This window comes from Osmerus eperlanus, chromosome 2, assembly GCF_963692335.1.
Source record: "Osmerus eperlanus chromosome 2, fOsmEpe2.1, whole genome shotgun sequence".
NCBI classification, from domain to species: Eukaryota; Metazoa; Chordata; class Actinopteri; order Osmeriformes; family Osmeridae; genus Osmerus; species Osmerus eperlanus.
The window spans coordinates 17,663,642-17,681,807 of NC_085019.1; the positions used below are offsets into that span (position 1 = coordinate 17,663,642).

Here is an 18,166-nt window from a genome sequence, read left to right on the forward strand (position 1 = left end):
AACTTGAAGGCTACAGGATAGGGTAAGCACAATGAGGACATTGACAAAAACAGGCACGTCTTGTCTAAAATAATAAATAGACTGTGTAAAGTTCTGTGGTGCCTTTGAAAGCCCTGTGTGGCCATGATGAGTGAAAGCTCAGAAAATCCTGGTGTTTTTAGAGGATTGGTAGATTTAAATTTAGACTGCTACTGTGTTTAAGGGAACATCAAAGACCGTACAGAATGAACTCCTTTACTGTATGTTCTCAGTTTTGAGAGAATACATCACTGAAGAAATCAGGAGTGCAGACTTTCTCTCCATCCAGGCAGATGAAACTACGGACATTTCCACTCAGTGTCAACTGGTGCCTGTGATCTGTTACATTGACAAAGCCCATGATGTGCAAGAGGTTTTTTTTTGTTTATACCTCTCCAGAGAGCCACAGGTGATTCCATTGCCACAGCCCTTCTGGATAGGTTGAGTTCCATTCTCCCTGATGACCAGAAGAGCAAGCTTATTTCCCAGGCATATCCTGTAAGATCCACAGTAAGATGGAACTTCCACAGCCATATTTTGAATACTGTGTTTGAGCACAAAGATGATCTCCAGTGTTTTGAAGCTATCAAGGACTCTGGCGAGTTTGATCCTACCACCAGGGTTGGGTGGGTTAGTTTTTAAATGTAATCTGTTACAGTTACTAGTAGGGCTGGGCGGTATGGCCTCAAATGTATATCACGGTATAATTTTGAAGCACGGAAGGTAACGGTATATATCACGATATATTCGTTTTTCTTAAAATTTCAAGTTGGCTAGTCTACCGAACTCTGATTTGGATGGGGGTACGGCAGGTGTATCGCATGAGTTGAATTTTTCCAACTTTTGCAGTGCTTTGCCACAGAAAGAGCTAGGCTAATATAGCTTTCAACGGTATGTTTATGGGATAACAAGAACACTTGGTTCAATATTTGTTTTGAGCTATCTAACAAATTATTACATGGCTGAATACTCGGCTCTGTTGGCCTACCGGCAAATCAACTCCACTGCCGTTATTTTCAGACATCCTTGACGCTTGCTTACAGTTACACTTGCCAACAAAAGCAGCTTACTCCAATGAATGTTTGCGTCCTCTGGGGTTGCGCATGCTTGTTTGTTGACTTTCATTTGCTGGCACAATGCGTGCAGCGTCCATGCTTGAATGTTTTTTTCTTTGTAAAGGATACAAATTTGAACTAGCCCACTAGGCTGTGTCTCTTGACTATTTTATACCAAACAGAAAAACGTAATACATTTAATAATATATTGTGATATCCATGATATGGCTAAATCCATGTCATGGCACAACGCCATACCGGTATTTGCGTTCATACCAGTATACCGCCCACCCCAAGTTGCTAGTTACCCATCCACAATTGTAATCAGTAACGGAACTTTTGGATTACCCAGACTCAGTAATGTAATCTGATTACTTTCCATTACTTTTGGATTACTTTCAAAACCTAGTTTATAACCAGTTGAAGTTTGTTTACAAACTAAATACTACATCAAAAAACTAATTCTGTTGCACCCCAGAAACTGTTGCAGCAGGACATACAGTAACACTCCAAAGTAAATAGAAAGGTCACCCCAATTTCGTATTTTCCGGACTGTTTCCGGACTTCAGTGATGTGGAATGAGATCGGGAGCTTGGTGAACTAGCTTACCGCTAACTTGCTTGTTGGACTCGCTAGCTTGTTTAATAATTTAGCCTATTAAGCCTCCCAGGTATGTTCTTTAAGCTATTGTGTAGCTGAATAACTACATTTACATTTATGCATTTAGCAGACACTTTTATCCAAAGCGACTTCCACGAAAGAGCTTTACAAAAGTGCATAGGTCACTGATAATAACAACGTGATAGCCCCAACATTGCGAGCAACCAAAACTTGAAGCATACATTATGAAAAAACAAATAAGTGCCAAAGGAAAGAACCATAAGAGCATGCAGTTAAACAAGTCACAATTAAACAACATGAAACTAAAAAAGTGCAATAGTGTACCTGTAGAAAAACAATCAACAGTAAAATATTTAATAACTGTTAGTGTTGCGTTAACATACCGGACACCTATTCAGCCTGTTGTTCTGTGTGTTATTGTGTAGTTGAATAATTTGCCTTTCCAGATTAAATGTCTGTTCTTGGTATTGGATTTTGTGAAATACATTTCTAAATAAATGTGACTTATAGTCCAGTGCTACTCATATGTTTTTTTCCTCTTCATGATGCATTTTTTGACTGATGCGACTTATACTCTAGAGCGATTTACGGTGCGTTTACACTGCAGCGATGCGAACAACGCGACGACATGCATTCCATTCAGTTTCAATGGAGCCAGGCGAATAGCTTTCGTGGTGCGTTGTGGGTAGCGACGCAACGCGATCCAAGCGATTCGAGTTGAGATTTTCTCAACTTTATGCTAATGTGGAGCAATTTTTGCTAGCGATGGCCAATCAGAGTGTTTTCTTGTTTCTCGTAACGTAGCAACCACGGTAAACATTTCTAGCTTTCAGTTTCAAGATGGAAGAGAAACTAATCGCCTGTGTGGCTGCATATCCGGTCCCGTACAATTAATAAAAAGTGAGGCCTGGCACAGGGTTGCCGAGGGTTTTTTGTACTTTCAAATTCAGTCTCGTCACATTACGTAACTTCGTTCTGTGCTAACTAGCCAGCTAGCCCGGCTGGGACTCCCTAGTCGTATCGACAGATAGCAGAGACTTCGAGTAATATAATAAGCAAGTACGTAAACCCAAGTCTGCACACTTTGCCATGACGTTATACGAACTACAACAGTGACTTTAGAGAACTACAACTCTGCATTAATCTGTCTGACACGCCCCTGAGCGTTGTGCACTGTGGGAAGGTGAGCGATGGCAAGCGATTTGCGTCACTGCAGTGTAAACGCACCATTATAGGTCTAAAAATATGGTACTCCCAAATGTAAAAGTATCTCAAAGTAATCCTCAATATTTTTCAAAAGTATCTGTAATCTGATTTAAAAAAATTGCCAGTAAAGTAACGGATTACAGTTACAAATATAGCTGCAAGCAGTAATGAAGGGGCCAAGCAGCATTCGATATGGAAATTCAGTAGCTAAAGAAGCACAGCAAAACTTTTAATAAAAATTCTTCGCTTTTTTTAAATCGCAATATACTTTTCGGCAACGCGGTGGCGCTACCCCAAAACTTTTGATTACCTTCACGGCGTTGCGCCAAAGACGTATACAGAGTTTTGTAACGATAAGCCGACGCGTTTGGTAAATATGTCATTTTGAGACACAATGCGCTGGCTAGATGAAGCAGCGTTGTATCTACAAAGCACAATAAATCTGCTTCTTTTTGACTATAAATCCCCTGACAATGAAACGTTATCGTTACCATTATGATTATACTGCTAGACAGCTACTGTGGTGTACCTGGCTTCGCTAAACAGATAATCCGGTATCAAGACTTGCTTGATGACTGTGGCTGGATTTGATACTACGACCTTGTGTTTCAAAGAAACCCGTTTTATCCCAGTGAGATATTCTCGCTGCTGGGAAACACTTTGTTCGGTTACTTTATTTTTAAAAAATGAAGCCGTTTCTCCCGTGGCGAGCTTTGTCAGATTTGACCCAAGTATATACAGCTGTAATTCAGTCATATTTTTCCATATCAAGGTGATTGTGGTAGGAAGCTGATTAGATGACGTGCTCGCGATGACATTTCCAAAGTTTCGTCTCCATACGGTAAACCGTCGCAGAGACAAGGCCTCACTTCCGCTATGGCGTGCTATTTGTCAATTGTTTGCGTGTAACTCGTGAACGGTTTGACTTATCGACAACATTTTGATAACTTTTTTTTGGCATGGTCTGAAGATGATCTGTTACGATTTTCATGAAAATCGGAGCAACGGCCTAGGAGGAGTTTGAAAAAGTTGCAATTTCTTAACCCTTGTGTTCTCCTCGGGTCGTTCTGACCCATCAGTCATTGTGACCCACCGTCGTATTGCGACAACTTTACCGCATACAAAAACAAAGTGAAGCATTTTCTTTTAACCGTCGGGCTGTCTCAGACCCCCCACATTGCGAAGGTTAAAAGAAAAGTATTTTTATTTGGTTTTGTATTGGGTAAAATTGGGTAAACACAACGATGGTTCGTTATGAACCTTTGGGTCATGTGACCCGAAGGCAGCACGAGGGTTAAAATACAAATGCCGGAAAAACCTTTGGGACGATAATGACGCCATAGGTTTCAGTCGAATCGTCTGCGTCTAAGGAATCCGATGAAACCTTACTTAAGAAAAACTGTCATAGTTCAAAAGTTATGGGCGTAAACACACCTCCAACTTTGACGCCTTGGTGGCGCTATTGTGCTTCAGGGATCGACATGAAACTTGGTGACACTAATTAGGAGACAGTTCCAAATCAGTGTGCCAAATTTCAAAACTTCGCACCAATCGCTGTGCATAATAAAAATTATAAAACAAACAAAAACAATAGGTGCCACGATAAACAAAAACAATAGGTGCCACGATAAGCACCACGATGGCACCTATTGTTTTTGTTCGTTTTATAATTTTTATTATGCACAGCGATTGGTGCGAAGTTTTGAAATTTGGCACACTGATTTGGAACTGTCTCCTAATTAGTGTCACCAAGTTTCATGTCGATCCCTGAAGCACTATAGCGCCACCAAGGCGTCAAAGTTGGAGGTGTGTTTACGCCCATAACTTTTGAACTATGACAGTTTTTCTAGCCCCCAATTATTTTGTAATCAGATTACAGTAATTGGATTTACTTGTAATCCGTTACTCCACAACCCTGACTACCACTATGCGAGAAGCTGGAAGGTTTGTGAGGCTACTGGAGGATGATAGTTTCAGCTTCTTCTTGAAGCTCTTCCATTGCATCATGCCTCATGTGGACATTGTCTATAGTCAGCTTCAGAAGCGGACCATAGACTCAGTCTTTGTCCAGGGAATCATGCAGTTCACAGACAACATACAAACTATCAGATATTCCATCTATACCCTGAGTGTATCTGAGTAGCAGCTGGCCAAGAAACGCTGCACACTGGGCCCAGGTGAACTTCAGAGGTTTGTGACACCATCTTGGGCCATGCTAAACAGCGGTTCTCGTTCACCAAACACCTGATCAGTGCTACACTGCTGCAGGGACACAAATTCCAGCAGTACAACACCCTAGTGATGGGAAGTTCGGATCATTTTACTGACTTGGTTCTTTGAATCCAGTTCAGTAAAATGAACAAATCATTTTTCGAATCATTCATTCATTTCAACGGGCGGGGGATACTATTTTAAAAGAAAAATTCCCGCATTAAAATAATGCATCATGACAGTTTGTATGATTTTGAAATGGTAATTTATTATCACACTTGCATTTAATTATCAACGCAAACAATTATACTGCACTGAACTGTAAGTAAAGTACAACAATGTTAAAATAACAAAACCTGTAATTATTACATGTGAATGAATATCATTCACGTCTTACTAAACCTAGTCAAGCGAAAGTGAATGAGGTAAACAAATCCTTTCTGTTTCCTCTTCTGAGCCTATGCTAGTTCACTTGAAAAATTATCCAAAGACTGGTACCCGAAAGAAGGAAAGAATCGTTCACCTCCCGACCATGTCTTCGGATCAGTGTTTTGTTCTTCTGCCAACCGAGTCTTCGGATCAATGATTCGTTCACCTGCCGAGTATTAGGATCATTCTTCGCGTTAACTGCATAGGCTCAGAAGAGGAAATGGAAAGGATTTTTTTTTACCTCATTCTCTTTCGCGTGACTGCTAGGTTTAGTATCGTAAGACGTGAATGAGATTTTTCACAAGTGATAATTACAGGTTTTGTTATTTTTACTTTTTCTCGGCCACGAGAAAATGAACGAATCACTCTCTGAGACTACTTGTTACTCCCGAGTCATACTAATGATTCGTTCAAAATGAACGAATCGTTCACGAACAACACATCACTACAACACACAGTTCCCTAAGGCAGCACTGAACACCATCATGGAGGCTTACCCACTGCTGAATAAGAGCAAGCTGAAAACAGAACTGTCACTCATCTACAGCACTGATGAGTTCAAGAACTGCAGTGGTGCTGTGGCTCTGTACCAGCTCTTCATGGGGAACAACCTGCAGGACACCTTCTCATACCCCTTTTCCACCAAAGTGAACCGGAAGCTAGTTCGGAGCTGGTGCTAGAGCCAGTTCGGAGCTGGTTAAAGAACCGGAGCCTTCTAAGAACCGATTTGCTTTTCCACGGGCTAGAGAGCCACCACAGAGCCACGTCATTACATCACTGTATACGTCTCATCTTTCCTCTGCTAGCGTGATGCTAGCGTGGCAGCCCCAAACTCAAAGCAGAGCCCGTCTAAAGGCTGTTTATCAATCCGAAGAACGCGAGGTTGAGATGCGTGTTTTCTTGGCTATTGCGCAATACCCTGGACTCACAGCAGTATGACAACACTGGCATTATCAGCGCAATATTTTAGAAACTTTTGTATAGTGCTTGTGGATTACATTTTTGTTAAATATAGGCTCAATAGCTCATAACATTTGTTTGTCATTTCACTCATTTGATAGGATTATGATAAAATGCAGCAACTAGTGTGTGCACTGCACTGCGATAGCTAGGTTATCGAAAAGTCGGAGCAAATTTACAAATGAGCAGTTTCATCAATAAAATAAGGACATTTTCAGCAACTACACTGCCCACTTGTCGTTACATTTTAATTCAGATGCTGATTTACAATTGCCATTTAGCTGAAATATGAATTGGAAAAACTTGCAATGGCGGTCAAAGGATTCTGTTCATCTTGTTGGTCACGGTAATCCCGCCCCAAGCGGTTCTTACTTGGTTCACAATGTAGACCAGCTACGAACTGGTGCTATTTGCAAACCACGTACGAACCACTTACGAACCATTTTTTTTAGAATATGATACGTGTTTGCAGTGGACGGATAACCCCCCCCCCCCCTCCGTTGAAATGAACGAATGACTCAAAAAAAAGATTAGTTCATTTTACTGAACGAGATTCAAAGAACCGAATCAGTAAAATGATCCGAACTTCCCATCACTATTGTGCTCGCCGAAGGCGTGAGCACACCCAATTATCTAGACACTTACATTGTAGTGTTTCACAACAGAATTATACAGAATTTGTAGTTCAAATCTGCAAATGTCCCGCAAATGCAAATAAAGCCCTTTTCACTTTATTTAAAACTGTAACATTGTGTATTATTCCTGTAATGTTTGACATGAGGAGTGTGGTCAGACACAATATAATTTACACACAGTATATGTGCAATTTCAGAACTACAATTTTGAAAGTAAATACATTTAGGAATGAACCAAAATACTGCTTTCTGGTGTTGAGATAGCATTTTCTGTTCAATACTAAAATAACAGAAACTGAACTTGGCAAACAAATGATGGTAGCTTACCAGGGGGTTTTCTGCATTGAAAAGGCTAAGGCAGCCCACCTAAGGTTTTTCTCACACCGCCTAAGCCTTCTATCAGAAATGGCGCCAAAAAATATCTCTATCTCTTTTAATAATGCCAGGAATCTCTGTGTGTGTGTACAAATTAGAGGGAGTTTAGTTTCCCACAATCACAGAAAGAACCGGGCAGTCTGCAACGTTCATATTTGGCATATGTCCTCTTTATAATCTAACGAAGTGCAGTGCCACGATTGATGTTGTGTGGATAAGCATGTCGACATAAAATAATGGGAAAATAATTTGCCGCCAGTTTGGCTTGCTCTCTTCGTGTCCCAGACCCTTCACTCTGATTGTTCCTCGAGAATCGGGCACTCTGCAAAGTAAATATTTTGCAGGTGTTTTATAATCCAATGGAGTGCAGTGTCCACTACAGCAGAGCGGGTGGCGCGGAGCGTTGGCTTCCAATTCATTATCAATGAAGCCGGGCGTTAACGCTTGCGTAGTGCATTGTGGGAAGGCGAGCAGAGCACTGCGAGTTGATATTTCTCAACTTTATGAAAATGAGGAGCGTTAAACTCTAGCGTTGGCCAATCGGATTGGTTTCTTGTAACGTAGCAATCGTTGGTCATGGTAAACATTTCTAGGTTTCACAGTTTCAAGATGGAGGAGAAACTTATTGTGTGTGGCTGCACACCCAGTCCTGTTCAGAACAAAGTTACGTAATGTGACGAGACTGAATTTAAAGATTACATAAAAATAACAATGCATGCTGCAGGGTTACCAGTGGCCCTGATGTTTTTCATACTTTTACATTCTGTCTCGTCACATTACGTGACTTTGTTCTGTGCCACTGCTAGCTCGCTAGCCCATGACTGGTTGAGTGACCAGTGGAGTAAAATGTACTGTAATCTTGCACTAGTAAAATATTGCTAAAAAGAGCCAGAACCATTATATAGTATATAAAGTCATGCTACATCTAGCCAGCGGATCATTTCTTGCGTTGTGTGTGTGTAAGTGGTACTTTGATCAATATTGTGATATTGCATAACACACTAGTGGCGTTCACGTCTGGTCGCTTAACATTTAACTCTGATTAAAATACTGCTGCAAAAAAAGCTGAACTATTGTGGGTAGTAGATAAGATCATTCTACATCTAGCCAGTGGATCATTTCTTGCATCATGTGAGTAAAAGTGGTATTTTGATCGATAATGTGAGTACATGAATCCAACTAATGCGATTAACAAAGGCATTCAAAATAAATTAAACAAAGCGCAGTAAGGGAAATTCTGTTTTGTTATTTATAAACGAATTGGTTTTCCAACCAATAATCGGCTGCTTTCAAAGGGCCTGGCTAGCGAACAGAACGACAATATAAAGTGGATATACTTTAAGTATAGACCCATGAAGCTTTTTACATAAATTAACCTGTTAAGGAGTAGCATCACACGTGATCATTCGATTAGGCCTACAATTTTGACAACTGGCTCAACCATTGTGTTCTGTTATGAACTAAATGTTTAGATGTTTGTGGTGGTAAGACAATTTAACAGAACCAATATAGTACATTTGGATCAACATAACATAAGCAATTTATAACGTAGGAAACAGCAGACACATGAAGGTTACATAATAATTAGCATGAATGTAGGCTACCGCAATTTGACTAGAATAGATGTGGAGGTTGAACAAGTACTTCAGAGATGACGAGAATTTCAATTGCGATCTGACGCCTGGGACACACTGGCTGAGAAGCGCCTGGACGCGCCTCGCAGCGCCACGATCAGCTACGCTCGGCTACGACTGAGCAAAAGCTCTTCACACCAAACGCGCATTTCTCCGCGCCGGTCACCAAGCCTTTCTGCTACTCTGAGCTTTCCTTTACGCTGACATGGTACATAAACATGGCATTGGCTATATCCCAGCATTGATCCTTATCTACGTTGTCCTTGTAAAATTGTTGCTGGGGGTCATACAACTCCCTGTGCTTTTCAACTTCGAGAATTCATTTGATGCAGATTTTAGAGATCGACTTGGGGGTTCTCTCTCGGTAGGCTATGTCTGCAAGCGTGACAACACGTTTCTCTCAAACAAACAAAACAACTACGGGCATGCTAGCTCAACAGATCAATCCGTTTATTTTCATTAGTTTTCAAAAGGGTAACCACATGTAAAGGCCGTTCGTTACCAACATTGTGTAATTATAAAGTCTACAACTTTACAAATGTTCACCGTAGTCTACAATTAATGGAGTAAAATCTTAATAACATGTTTTTTTATTCAAATATATCAACTAATATGGTGTATTTCATCATCCTGCAGCCGATTTCGCAAGCGACTTGCGAAAAAATTCGACCAGCTGCCGAAACGATCGCTGCAGATCGCAGGCAATCGTGGCGCTTCGCAGCCAGTGTGGTCGGCCCCATTTGATAACATGGGCGCCGAAAGAAAAAAGGCGGCGCTTCCAGGCGCATCGCAGCCGATCGCAGGCAGTGTGTCCCAGGCGTGAGAAATGTGGGTACCAAAACCACTCTATAACTCCAGAAATCTGTTTGTGTCACCGACATAATCGCGGGCACTGTGCCCTATCTATAATTCCAGGAATCTGTGTGTGTGCCACCAATTTTATCACAGGCACTATGCACTACCATTAGTTCAATGAATCTGTATTTGTGTGTTTCACTGACATTTTAATAACCGACTGCATCACGGGCACTGTACACTAGTATCTATAAATAGTGAAACCAGAGCAACAAATGATTTTGCAGTGGTCTCAATTTTTTTTCAAGAGCTGTATATGTTCAGAGTAAAGAGTTATAAATTGAATAGCCTCTGATTGTGTTTAACTACTGGATCAATTGTTTCACCTTTCAAACTCTGCAGGTCAGTAACTGATCCTCGTGATGGAAGGAAAGTGGCTCTAAAGAAAATGCCCAACGTCTTCCAGAATCTGGTTTCCTGCAAGAGGGTCTTCAGAGAATTGAGGATGCTATGCTTTTTTAAACATGACAATGTAAGTGTAGATACTTTTTAAAGGATGGAGTAGGCAGCTGGTGTGAAAGATTGAAAACATAAAAACAGGGAATTTGGTATTTTAAGTGTGTGCATTGGTCCTGTCTTTGCAGGTGTTGTCAGCCCTGGATATTCTGCAGCCTCCACAGATTGATTGCTTTGAGGAGATGTATCCTTTTAAAGAAAGGTAATTTATGTTGTAGAACAATCAGTGGGAAATTGGCAGTTAAAATCATACTTATAGTTGAAAAGCTAACTTAATAAAAAATGTTCTTCCTCAAGGGTGACGTTTCACGTGAACATTTTTGAGAGAATCATTACATTTTTTACATTTACATTTAGTCATTTAGCAGACGCTCTTATCCAGAGCGACTTACAGTAAGTACAGGGACATTCCCCCTGAGACAAGTAGGGTGAAGTGACTTGCCCAAGGGCACGTCAGTTTGCACAGCCGGGAATCGAACTGGCAACCTTCAGATTACTAGCCCGACTCCCTCACCGCTCAGCCATCTGACTCCTTAAAATTACTTACTTACTTAAGAATCAAAACCATGTGTACCAACCAAATCAAATCAATCGTAAAGCTGAAGTCAGGTGAAGTACAGAGTTAATGTTTATTTGACGTATGACGTATACATAATAACGTTAGCAACATAACATCATCGACACACAAACATAAGACAATAACACAAAGACGATTCCATACAGCTCCATTTAGCATTTTAGAATAGAACCGAGAAAGTCCAACAGACACCAGCACTACCCAGTTGATGGCCCTGAACCCCCCAAGAACATTCTAGTTTGTGCGATAGACTAATGCGTTCTGCAGAGAAGGGAGACTGGCGTTGGTCACGGTTTGGAATGGAATGGAGAAAACAGGACAACGGCGGATATCGTTATTTTAAAAAACGACGTAGGCGTTAACTGCAAAGTGCTGCGGGAAACCCTGCATTGTACATAAGCCCAAAATGTCTTTCACACGTTACACATGGTTTTGATTCTTAAATTAGCCTAATATGTACTTAAACTATTAGTAGATCTAAAAGTAATTTTAAATACAACATACAGTAACATTTTCTTCTTTCTTTACATATTAAATATAATCATTATTAAAATATTTGAATACTTGTGCCGATAAGATAATTTAACTTTATTTTCTATTAAATTGATATAAATTCTGGCAACATAGTATAGGACAAACAATAAAGAACTAAAATACATTTTCAGCAGCAGAAGTGCTCATGGGGTGGGGGGGAGGGGTTTTATTTTATTATGTCCTTGTTTTGGATGGCCTCTGCAGAAGGCACAAATTATTTAATGTACCCATTCTGCCTGGCAAGTGGGACCTTGAGTCTCCTGCCAGATGTTAACAGCTGGAATGAGCTGTTGTCATTATAGGGGCCTATCACACTGAGATGCGTTGCTACAGGCAAGGCCCACTAAAAAACATTTTTTACTTGTGGAGCAGGGCTGCGTGTGGCACTTGTGAGATTGATAAGCTGTGCGACTCCAAACCTTGCTCTGAAAGGTTGAGAATATTAGATAATAAATATAGAATTAATTAAATTAATATAGAAGTTTTATGCTCAGTGGGATCGGATCATTCACCGTCTTTAATGGGTGTATATATTTTGTAACAAATTGATTTTAACATGTTAGGCAATTGTCAGTCACCCATGCAAAAAAGAAAAGTGCCACTTGTTTTTATCCAATCCATCTTTCCTGTCTGAGTGTGACAAACTGCACAAAGGTTAGGTGAGTGACACATACTGATCAAGGGTGGTCATCAATAAACCAGCACACCATGTTGAAACATCCCTCATCCAAAAATTAAGAACTTTCAATTAAGCTGTCAAATTAATGTTTTTATCATATCTATTTCTTTAGTTTGTTTTGTTTACACAGGGGAAGGGAAGTTAACATAGAATCCTGATTTTTTTTTTGGACTAAGCTCTCTTTTGTTTAACAGTTAAGCTGTTGAGGGTTTAGGTGTAGTTCTATGAGCGAATGTTAATCGGTCTGATATTGCTTCTAAAAAGGGCTATAAAATAAGATTTGATTTTAACAGTTTAGCTCTGGAAAAAAATCTGAAACGCATTATGCACTTGAAAAAGCAATACATTAGTTAAATAATTGACTCATTGCAGTCACCCCCTTCCTCATTACCTTTTCTCAATTGCTATGGGAATCTTTTTTGTTTCCTTGACTCATGGGCTTGTAGCTATGTGATAACAGAGTTGATGCAGAGCGACCTTCACAAGGTCATAGTGTCACCACAGCCCCTCACCACCGACCACATTAAGGTCTTCCTTTACCAGATCCTCAGAGGTAAGTGTTAACAACTGATATGCGGTTATATAGTATCTCTTGATTTGATGCAACCCCAATGAAAGCTGACCTGAATTGTCTAATTCCTCCTTATAGAACCTTGTGGTCTTATGCAAATCTTGAGCAAGATTTTAGGAAACCCACACAATGTGGTTGCTCCACTATGCTTTTTTCTCTGCTGACATGCTTTGACATTGGAGAGTTGATCACTAAATGAAGCCACCCTAACCTTTATAAAATAGTGATGTCTTGTGCATGCTTGTTAGATGTGTGCTAATGTAGATAATTATGCTTAGGGCTGAAGTACCTACATTCTGCAGGAATTCTGCACAGGGACATTAAGCCTGGAAATCTGCTTGTCAACAGCAACTGTCTTCTTAAGGTAACATTTTGTGCAAGTAAGAATGTATGTGAGCACAATTAATATTATCATAAATACACTACCGTTCAAAAGTTTGGGGTCACCCCGACAATTTCGTGTTTTCCATGAAAACTCACACTTTTATTTATCAAATAACTTTCGAAATTAATAGAAAATATTGTCAAGACATTTACAAGGTTAATTATTATTATTAGAAATAATTATTTTTATTTGAAATATAAATTTTGTTCTTCAAACTTTGCTTTCGTCAAATAATGCTCCATTTGTAGCAATTACAACATTGCAGACCTTTGGCATTCTAATTCTAATCCTTCTAATCATCCATTAGTCTTCTAAGGCAATTAGCAAACACAATGTACCATTCGAACACACAGTAATAATTGCTGGAAATGGGCCTCTATACACCTATGTAGATATTTAATTAAAAACCAGACGTTTCCACCTAGAATAGTCATTTACCACATTAACAATGTATGGTGTATTTCTGATTAATTTAACGTTATCTTCATTGAAAAAAACTGTGCTGTTCTTTGAAAAATAAGGACATTTTTAAGTGACCCCAAACTTTTGAACGGTAGTGTATCTTTGTTAATCAACCCTTTAACATGTGAAAGACGGGGACAAGTCAGCTCTACAATCCAATAATTCACAGTACTGCTACTATCTGGGTCAAGATATAGTAATGTGACCAAGCAGTTGTAGGGCTGTTTTTCCCCAAAAATCAAATTATTTTTGATTGTGCTACTTATAGTCTTGTAGTCTAAAAGTTGCCAAGACTGAACAATTGACAAATAATGTTTCCCACCTGGTCTCTCTCAGATCTGTGATTTTGGGCTGGCTCGTGTGGAGGAGCCAGACCCCTCGCGTCATATGACCCAGGAGGTGGTGACTCAATACTACCGGGCGCCCGAGGTGCTGATGGGCAGCCGCCATTATGGCTCAGCCATCGATGTGTGGTCAGTGGGATGCATCTTTGCTGAGCTGCTTGGCAGACGCATCCTGTTCCAGGCCCAGAGCCCCATCCAGCAGGTATGCACAGTGGAGTGGAGGATGGCAGCAGAGTTAAAGTAGTATTTACAGTTTTTTACAATCGCTATGACACTTTTTTCAATACCTTTAACAAGTTTCCTAAACTCTTAACACAGTTAGCACAACATCCATCTGTGTAGGCTATACTATTAACACATTTCTTGTTGCTTTGACACAAAATGCATAGAGTAAACACCAATTTAAAATGCTTGAACTTCTTTTACACACAAGCTCAACCAAGACCAAAACAATCGATTTTTAGGGACTAATTTAGCAATGCTTTCACACTATATGTCAGAACAGATAACATCATGTTCAAAACCTAACTTATTGGCTAAAGTCAAAGTGAACAGCTGTTCATATTGTGAATTGAAACACAAATATATCCCCTGTATTTTATTCTATTGCTACTGAGAAAAAGCTGGTTGAAGTAATGCAAATACTGTAAATCACAGCTGATTCCCAACTAGGAAACACTCAGATGTTGAGGTTCTTTCAATCACATGACCATATGGTACATATAAAGAGGACCTCTTTGGACTGGTCTTGTGTGGAAAAAGAACAATATAGAGCAACACAAAGAAAGTAAGAATACAGTTACTATAACTGCACGAGGGAGAGGGAGACAATTACCAGGACAAGGGAGAGGAAGACAAGTACCAGGACAAGGGAGAGGAGTGGGGCAAGGGAGAGGGACTGGAGTTAGAATGTGTGGTGGCGCTCAAAGGGCCAGAGCTAGTGTAATACTGTAAATGGAAGCTATATTGCATATTTCTTGCAGTAATGTCCTGTTGCAAATGAAGCCTTTACTGCAGCAATTATGTTTCTGTCTTCTTTTTTTCAATACAGTAAGCGTACATTCTATAAAGCTTCTCTGAGATGGGTCATTCATTTTTGTTCTTAATTTCTGCATCAAAAGAAACAAAATTCATGCATTTACAAAACCCAACAAAACAAAAATGTAGAGAGTCTTCAAAATAAAATGCATTGCAAACACAATCTATAATCCATATACTGTGAGACCTGACACATACCTGCATAAATGAATGCAGTTTCTGTAATTCCATCTGATGTTAGTGTTTTTTATGACATTGTGCTATGATTGACTAAATGTTCCTGTGAAAAGAGAACGTGTGTTAGTGTTTGGTAGACATGGTGTCATGTTTGGTGTATTTTTGTGTTATGACAATTAGTGTTTGAGTTTAGTTTACAATGTGTGATTTTGAGCATGAAATTAACAGTTTTGTCAATTGTGTGTGGTAGGTGTGTTGGTGCGTTAAGAGTTTAGAAAACTTGTTAAAGGTATTGAAAAAACTGTCATAGCGATTGTAAAAAAACTGTAATATATTATATATTACATTTGATTTGGCTGTACCGATAGGGGATGCTATCAAGGAAGCAACTGTAGGGCCTAATCTTTAATCTCTAGTTTTTTACAGATTGTGAAGGTGTAGATTGTAAGCTTTCAAAAGATGTCATACATGGAAATAGTTTGTTACATTTACATTTAGTCATTTAGCAGACGCTCTTATCCAGAGCGACTTACAGTAAGTACAGGGACATTCCCCCGAGGCAAGTAGGGTGAAGTGCCTTGCCCAAGGACACAACGTCATGTGGCACGGACGGGAATCGAACTGGCAACCTTCAGATTACTAGCCCGCTTCCCTAACCGTTGAGAAAACGGCTGGAACTCCCTATCGCATCGACAGATTAGCAGACTTTGAGTAATATAATAAAACGTTTTTTACACGTCAACGTTTATGTCTATTAAACAGTTTTGTATTTTGTATACAAGTTGTATTTTGATCGATGTTGCGAGTACGTAAACCCAAGTCTGCACACTTGGCCATGACAACTACAAAAGTGACTTTAGAGAACTACATTTTACATTAATCTGTTTGAAACGCCCCCGAGCGTGGTGAACTGTGGGAAGGCGAGCGATGGCAAGCGATTCGCGTCGCTGCAGTGGATACGCACTGTAACGGTATCAACGGTACCCCAGAGTCTTCAGACAGGGGCGTTGTTACTGACATGTAATGATCGCTAGATGGCGCGTCTTGTACGGAGCTAAAGGCAAGGGGCCGGTTACACAAAACACCTTAATTTAAGATTTTCCTTAAAGTCAGAGTTAAGGTTTCCTTAAAATATAAATCGGCAAAATTAGATCTTTTTGATCTACAGTTAGAAATAGTAGCTCTAGCTCTCACTTAAACGTTACTGTGTGTAGGCTAGCAACAAGACCTACAAGTAAAGTTGATATCACCAGTTTTATTGGACTCCCTCCTGAAATTGGGTCTCTTTTTTGGACATAAGTTATCATATAGCTATATTTTTTATTTCTTGAATTGACCGCTTCAAACTTGAGTTTATTTTTGATGCAATTTCGTCCTACATTCGTTGTTTTTTGTTAGCAGTTATTTGTGGATCAAATTAACGTTTTAGTATGTGCTTTCTTTTTTGTATTTCTGTAGAAGCACAACATTTTCCTCCTCTGACCAATTTGGTTTTTCTTGCCTTCTTTTTGTAGGTCTATAAGCTAGCTAGATCTAAGCTAGAGCTACCAAGGTGATGCACTAGCGATACAACTGAACAAATGCGGTCTCTGTGGAAACAGTCGAATTTTACTGCTGTGAAATCACGTTCAGTGTAGTAAATCCCTCAACGTTTCACCTTAGCTAAGGAACCATTTAAGAGATTCTGTGCAACCCCCTTAAGTAAATCCCTTAGCTAAGGAGAAATGTACCCTTAAGTGTCATAGTTAAGGAAAAAACTTAAGGTGTTTTGTGCAACCGGCCCCTGGTCATTTGACCCCTAACCATGCTACAAGTAGGGAAAACCGGCTCAACGCTTCTAGTGTTAAACTGTGGTGTGCAGATGATTTACTCCAGGTGTTTATTACTTGAATTGAAGTTGCTCTTTCTTCCTTCCAGTTGGACCTAATCACTGACCTGCTTGGCACCCCACCTCTCTCTGCCATGGTATCTGCTTGTGAAGGAGCCAGGGCCCACATCATGAGAGGACCACACAAACCGGTACTTGGCCCATCTCCACTACACCACTCCACTAAACCACTGACTTGACAGATGTCGGGTAGTTACAGTCTGTGTGTGTTCTGGACATAATGTAATCAAACATCAGTTACTTTATAGGTACTTGTTTACTACGTTTTCATAAGCTAGTACCTCTGTATGTTTGTATTTTGTTTTATCTTGCTTCCAGCCCTCGCTCTCAGTGTTGTACATGCTGTCAGACGGTGCAACCCATGAGGCAGTGCACTTGTTGTGTCGGATGCTGGTCTTTGATCCTGTAAGTACATAGAAACAGTGTGGTATAATTGCAGTTATAATCCTAGGTGGAGATGGCTCTGTATGTCATGACAGGTTGATGACAAATATATTTCCCATATCCTGTGTACTTAGTCTAAGAGGATCTCTGGCAGTGATGCTCTCTCCCACCCGTATCTGGATGAGGGCCGATTGCGTTACCACACCTGCATGTGCCAGTGCTGCTACTCTGTACCCAGTGGCCGTGTGTACACACGTGACTTTGAGCCTCCTGCCGACAGGCCTTTCAGCCACAGCTACGAACACAGTCTGCTCTCTGTCTGGCAAGGCAAAGGTGAACAGGGAATGTTTTTGTTCTTTTTCATTTGTCTGAACTGTCATTTCAACTCATGTTTTTACATCTACTGTTAATGAGAGCTCTAAGAAGTTATTATAAAATCTGACACTAGTTCTGAAAATGGGTGAGAAAGTTAGCAAAAATAATTGGGCAACAGAGGGAGTGCTTTAACTCTTATGAAACAGATTTGTGTTCATAGTTTGGCAACATTGTTTTTCACTTAGAGCTCATCCATCGCTTCATAACTGAGCATCAGCAAGGGAAACGAGTGCCACTATGCATCAACCCCCAGAGCGCGGCTTTTAAGACCTTCATTAGGTGAGCAAGTGGCGAAAG

At 40.1% G+C, this 18,166-nt stretch overlaps 1 protein-coding gene across 2 annotated transcripts in view; it reads left to right on the plus strand.

Moving 5' to 3' along the window:
- Window positions 1-18,166, plus strand: part of nlk1 (nemo-like kinase, type 1) — a 55,595-nt gene that overhangs the window by 34,845 nt on the left and 2,584 nt on the right. The window contains exons 2-10 of one of the 2 annotated variants that reach the window (XM_062453641.1): window positions 10,342-10,471; window positions 10,584-10,639; window positions 12,692-12,798; window positions 13,095-13,180; window positions 14,000-14,209; window positions 17,140-17,241; window positions 17,429-17,515; window positions 17,629-17,827; window positions 18,055-18,148. In XM_062453641.1, coding sequence (XP_062309625.1) covers window positions 10,342-10,471; window positions 10,584-10,639; window positions 12,692-12,798; window positions 13,095-13,180; window positions 14,000-14,209; window positions 17,140-17,241; window positions 17,429-17,515; window positions 17,629-17,827; window positions 18,055-18,148 — 1,071 coding nt within the window. The remainder of the gene's footprint in view (window positions 1-10,341; window positions 10,472-10,583; window positions 10,640-12,691; window positions 12,799-13,094; window positions 13,181-13,999; window positions 14,210-17,139; window positions 17,242-17,428; window positions 17,516-17,628; window positions 17,828-18,054; window positions 18,149-18,166) is intronic. The other variant, XM_062453649.1, reaches the window with a different exon arrangement.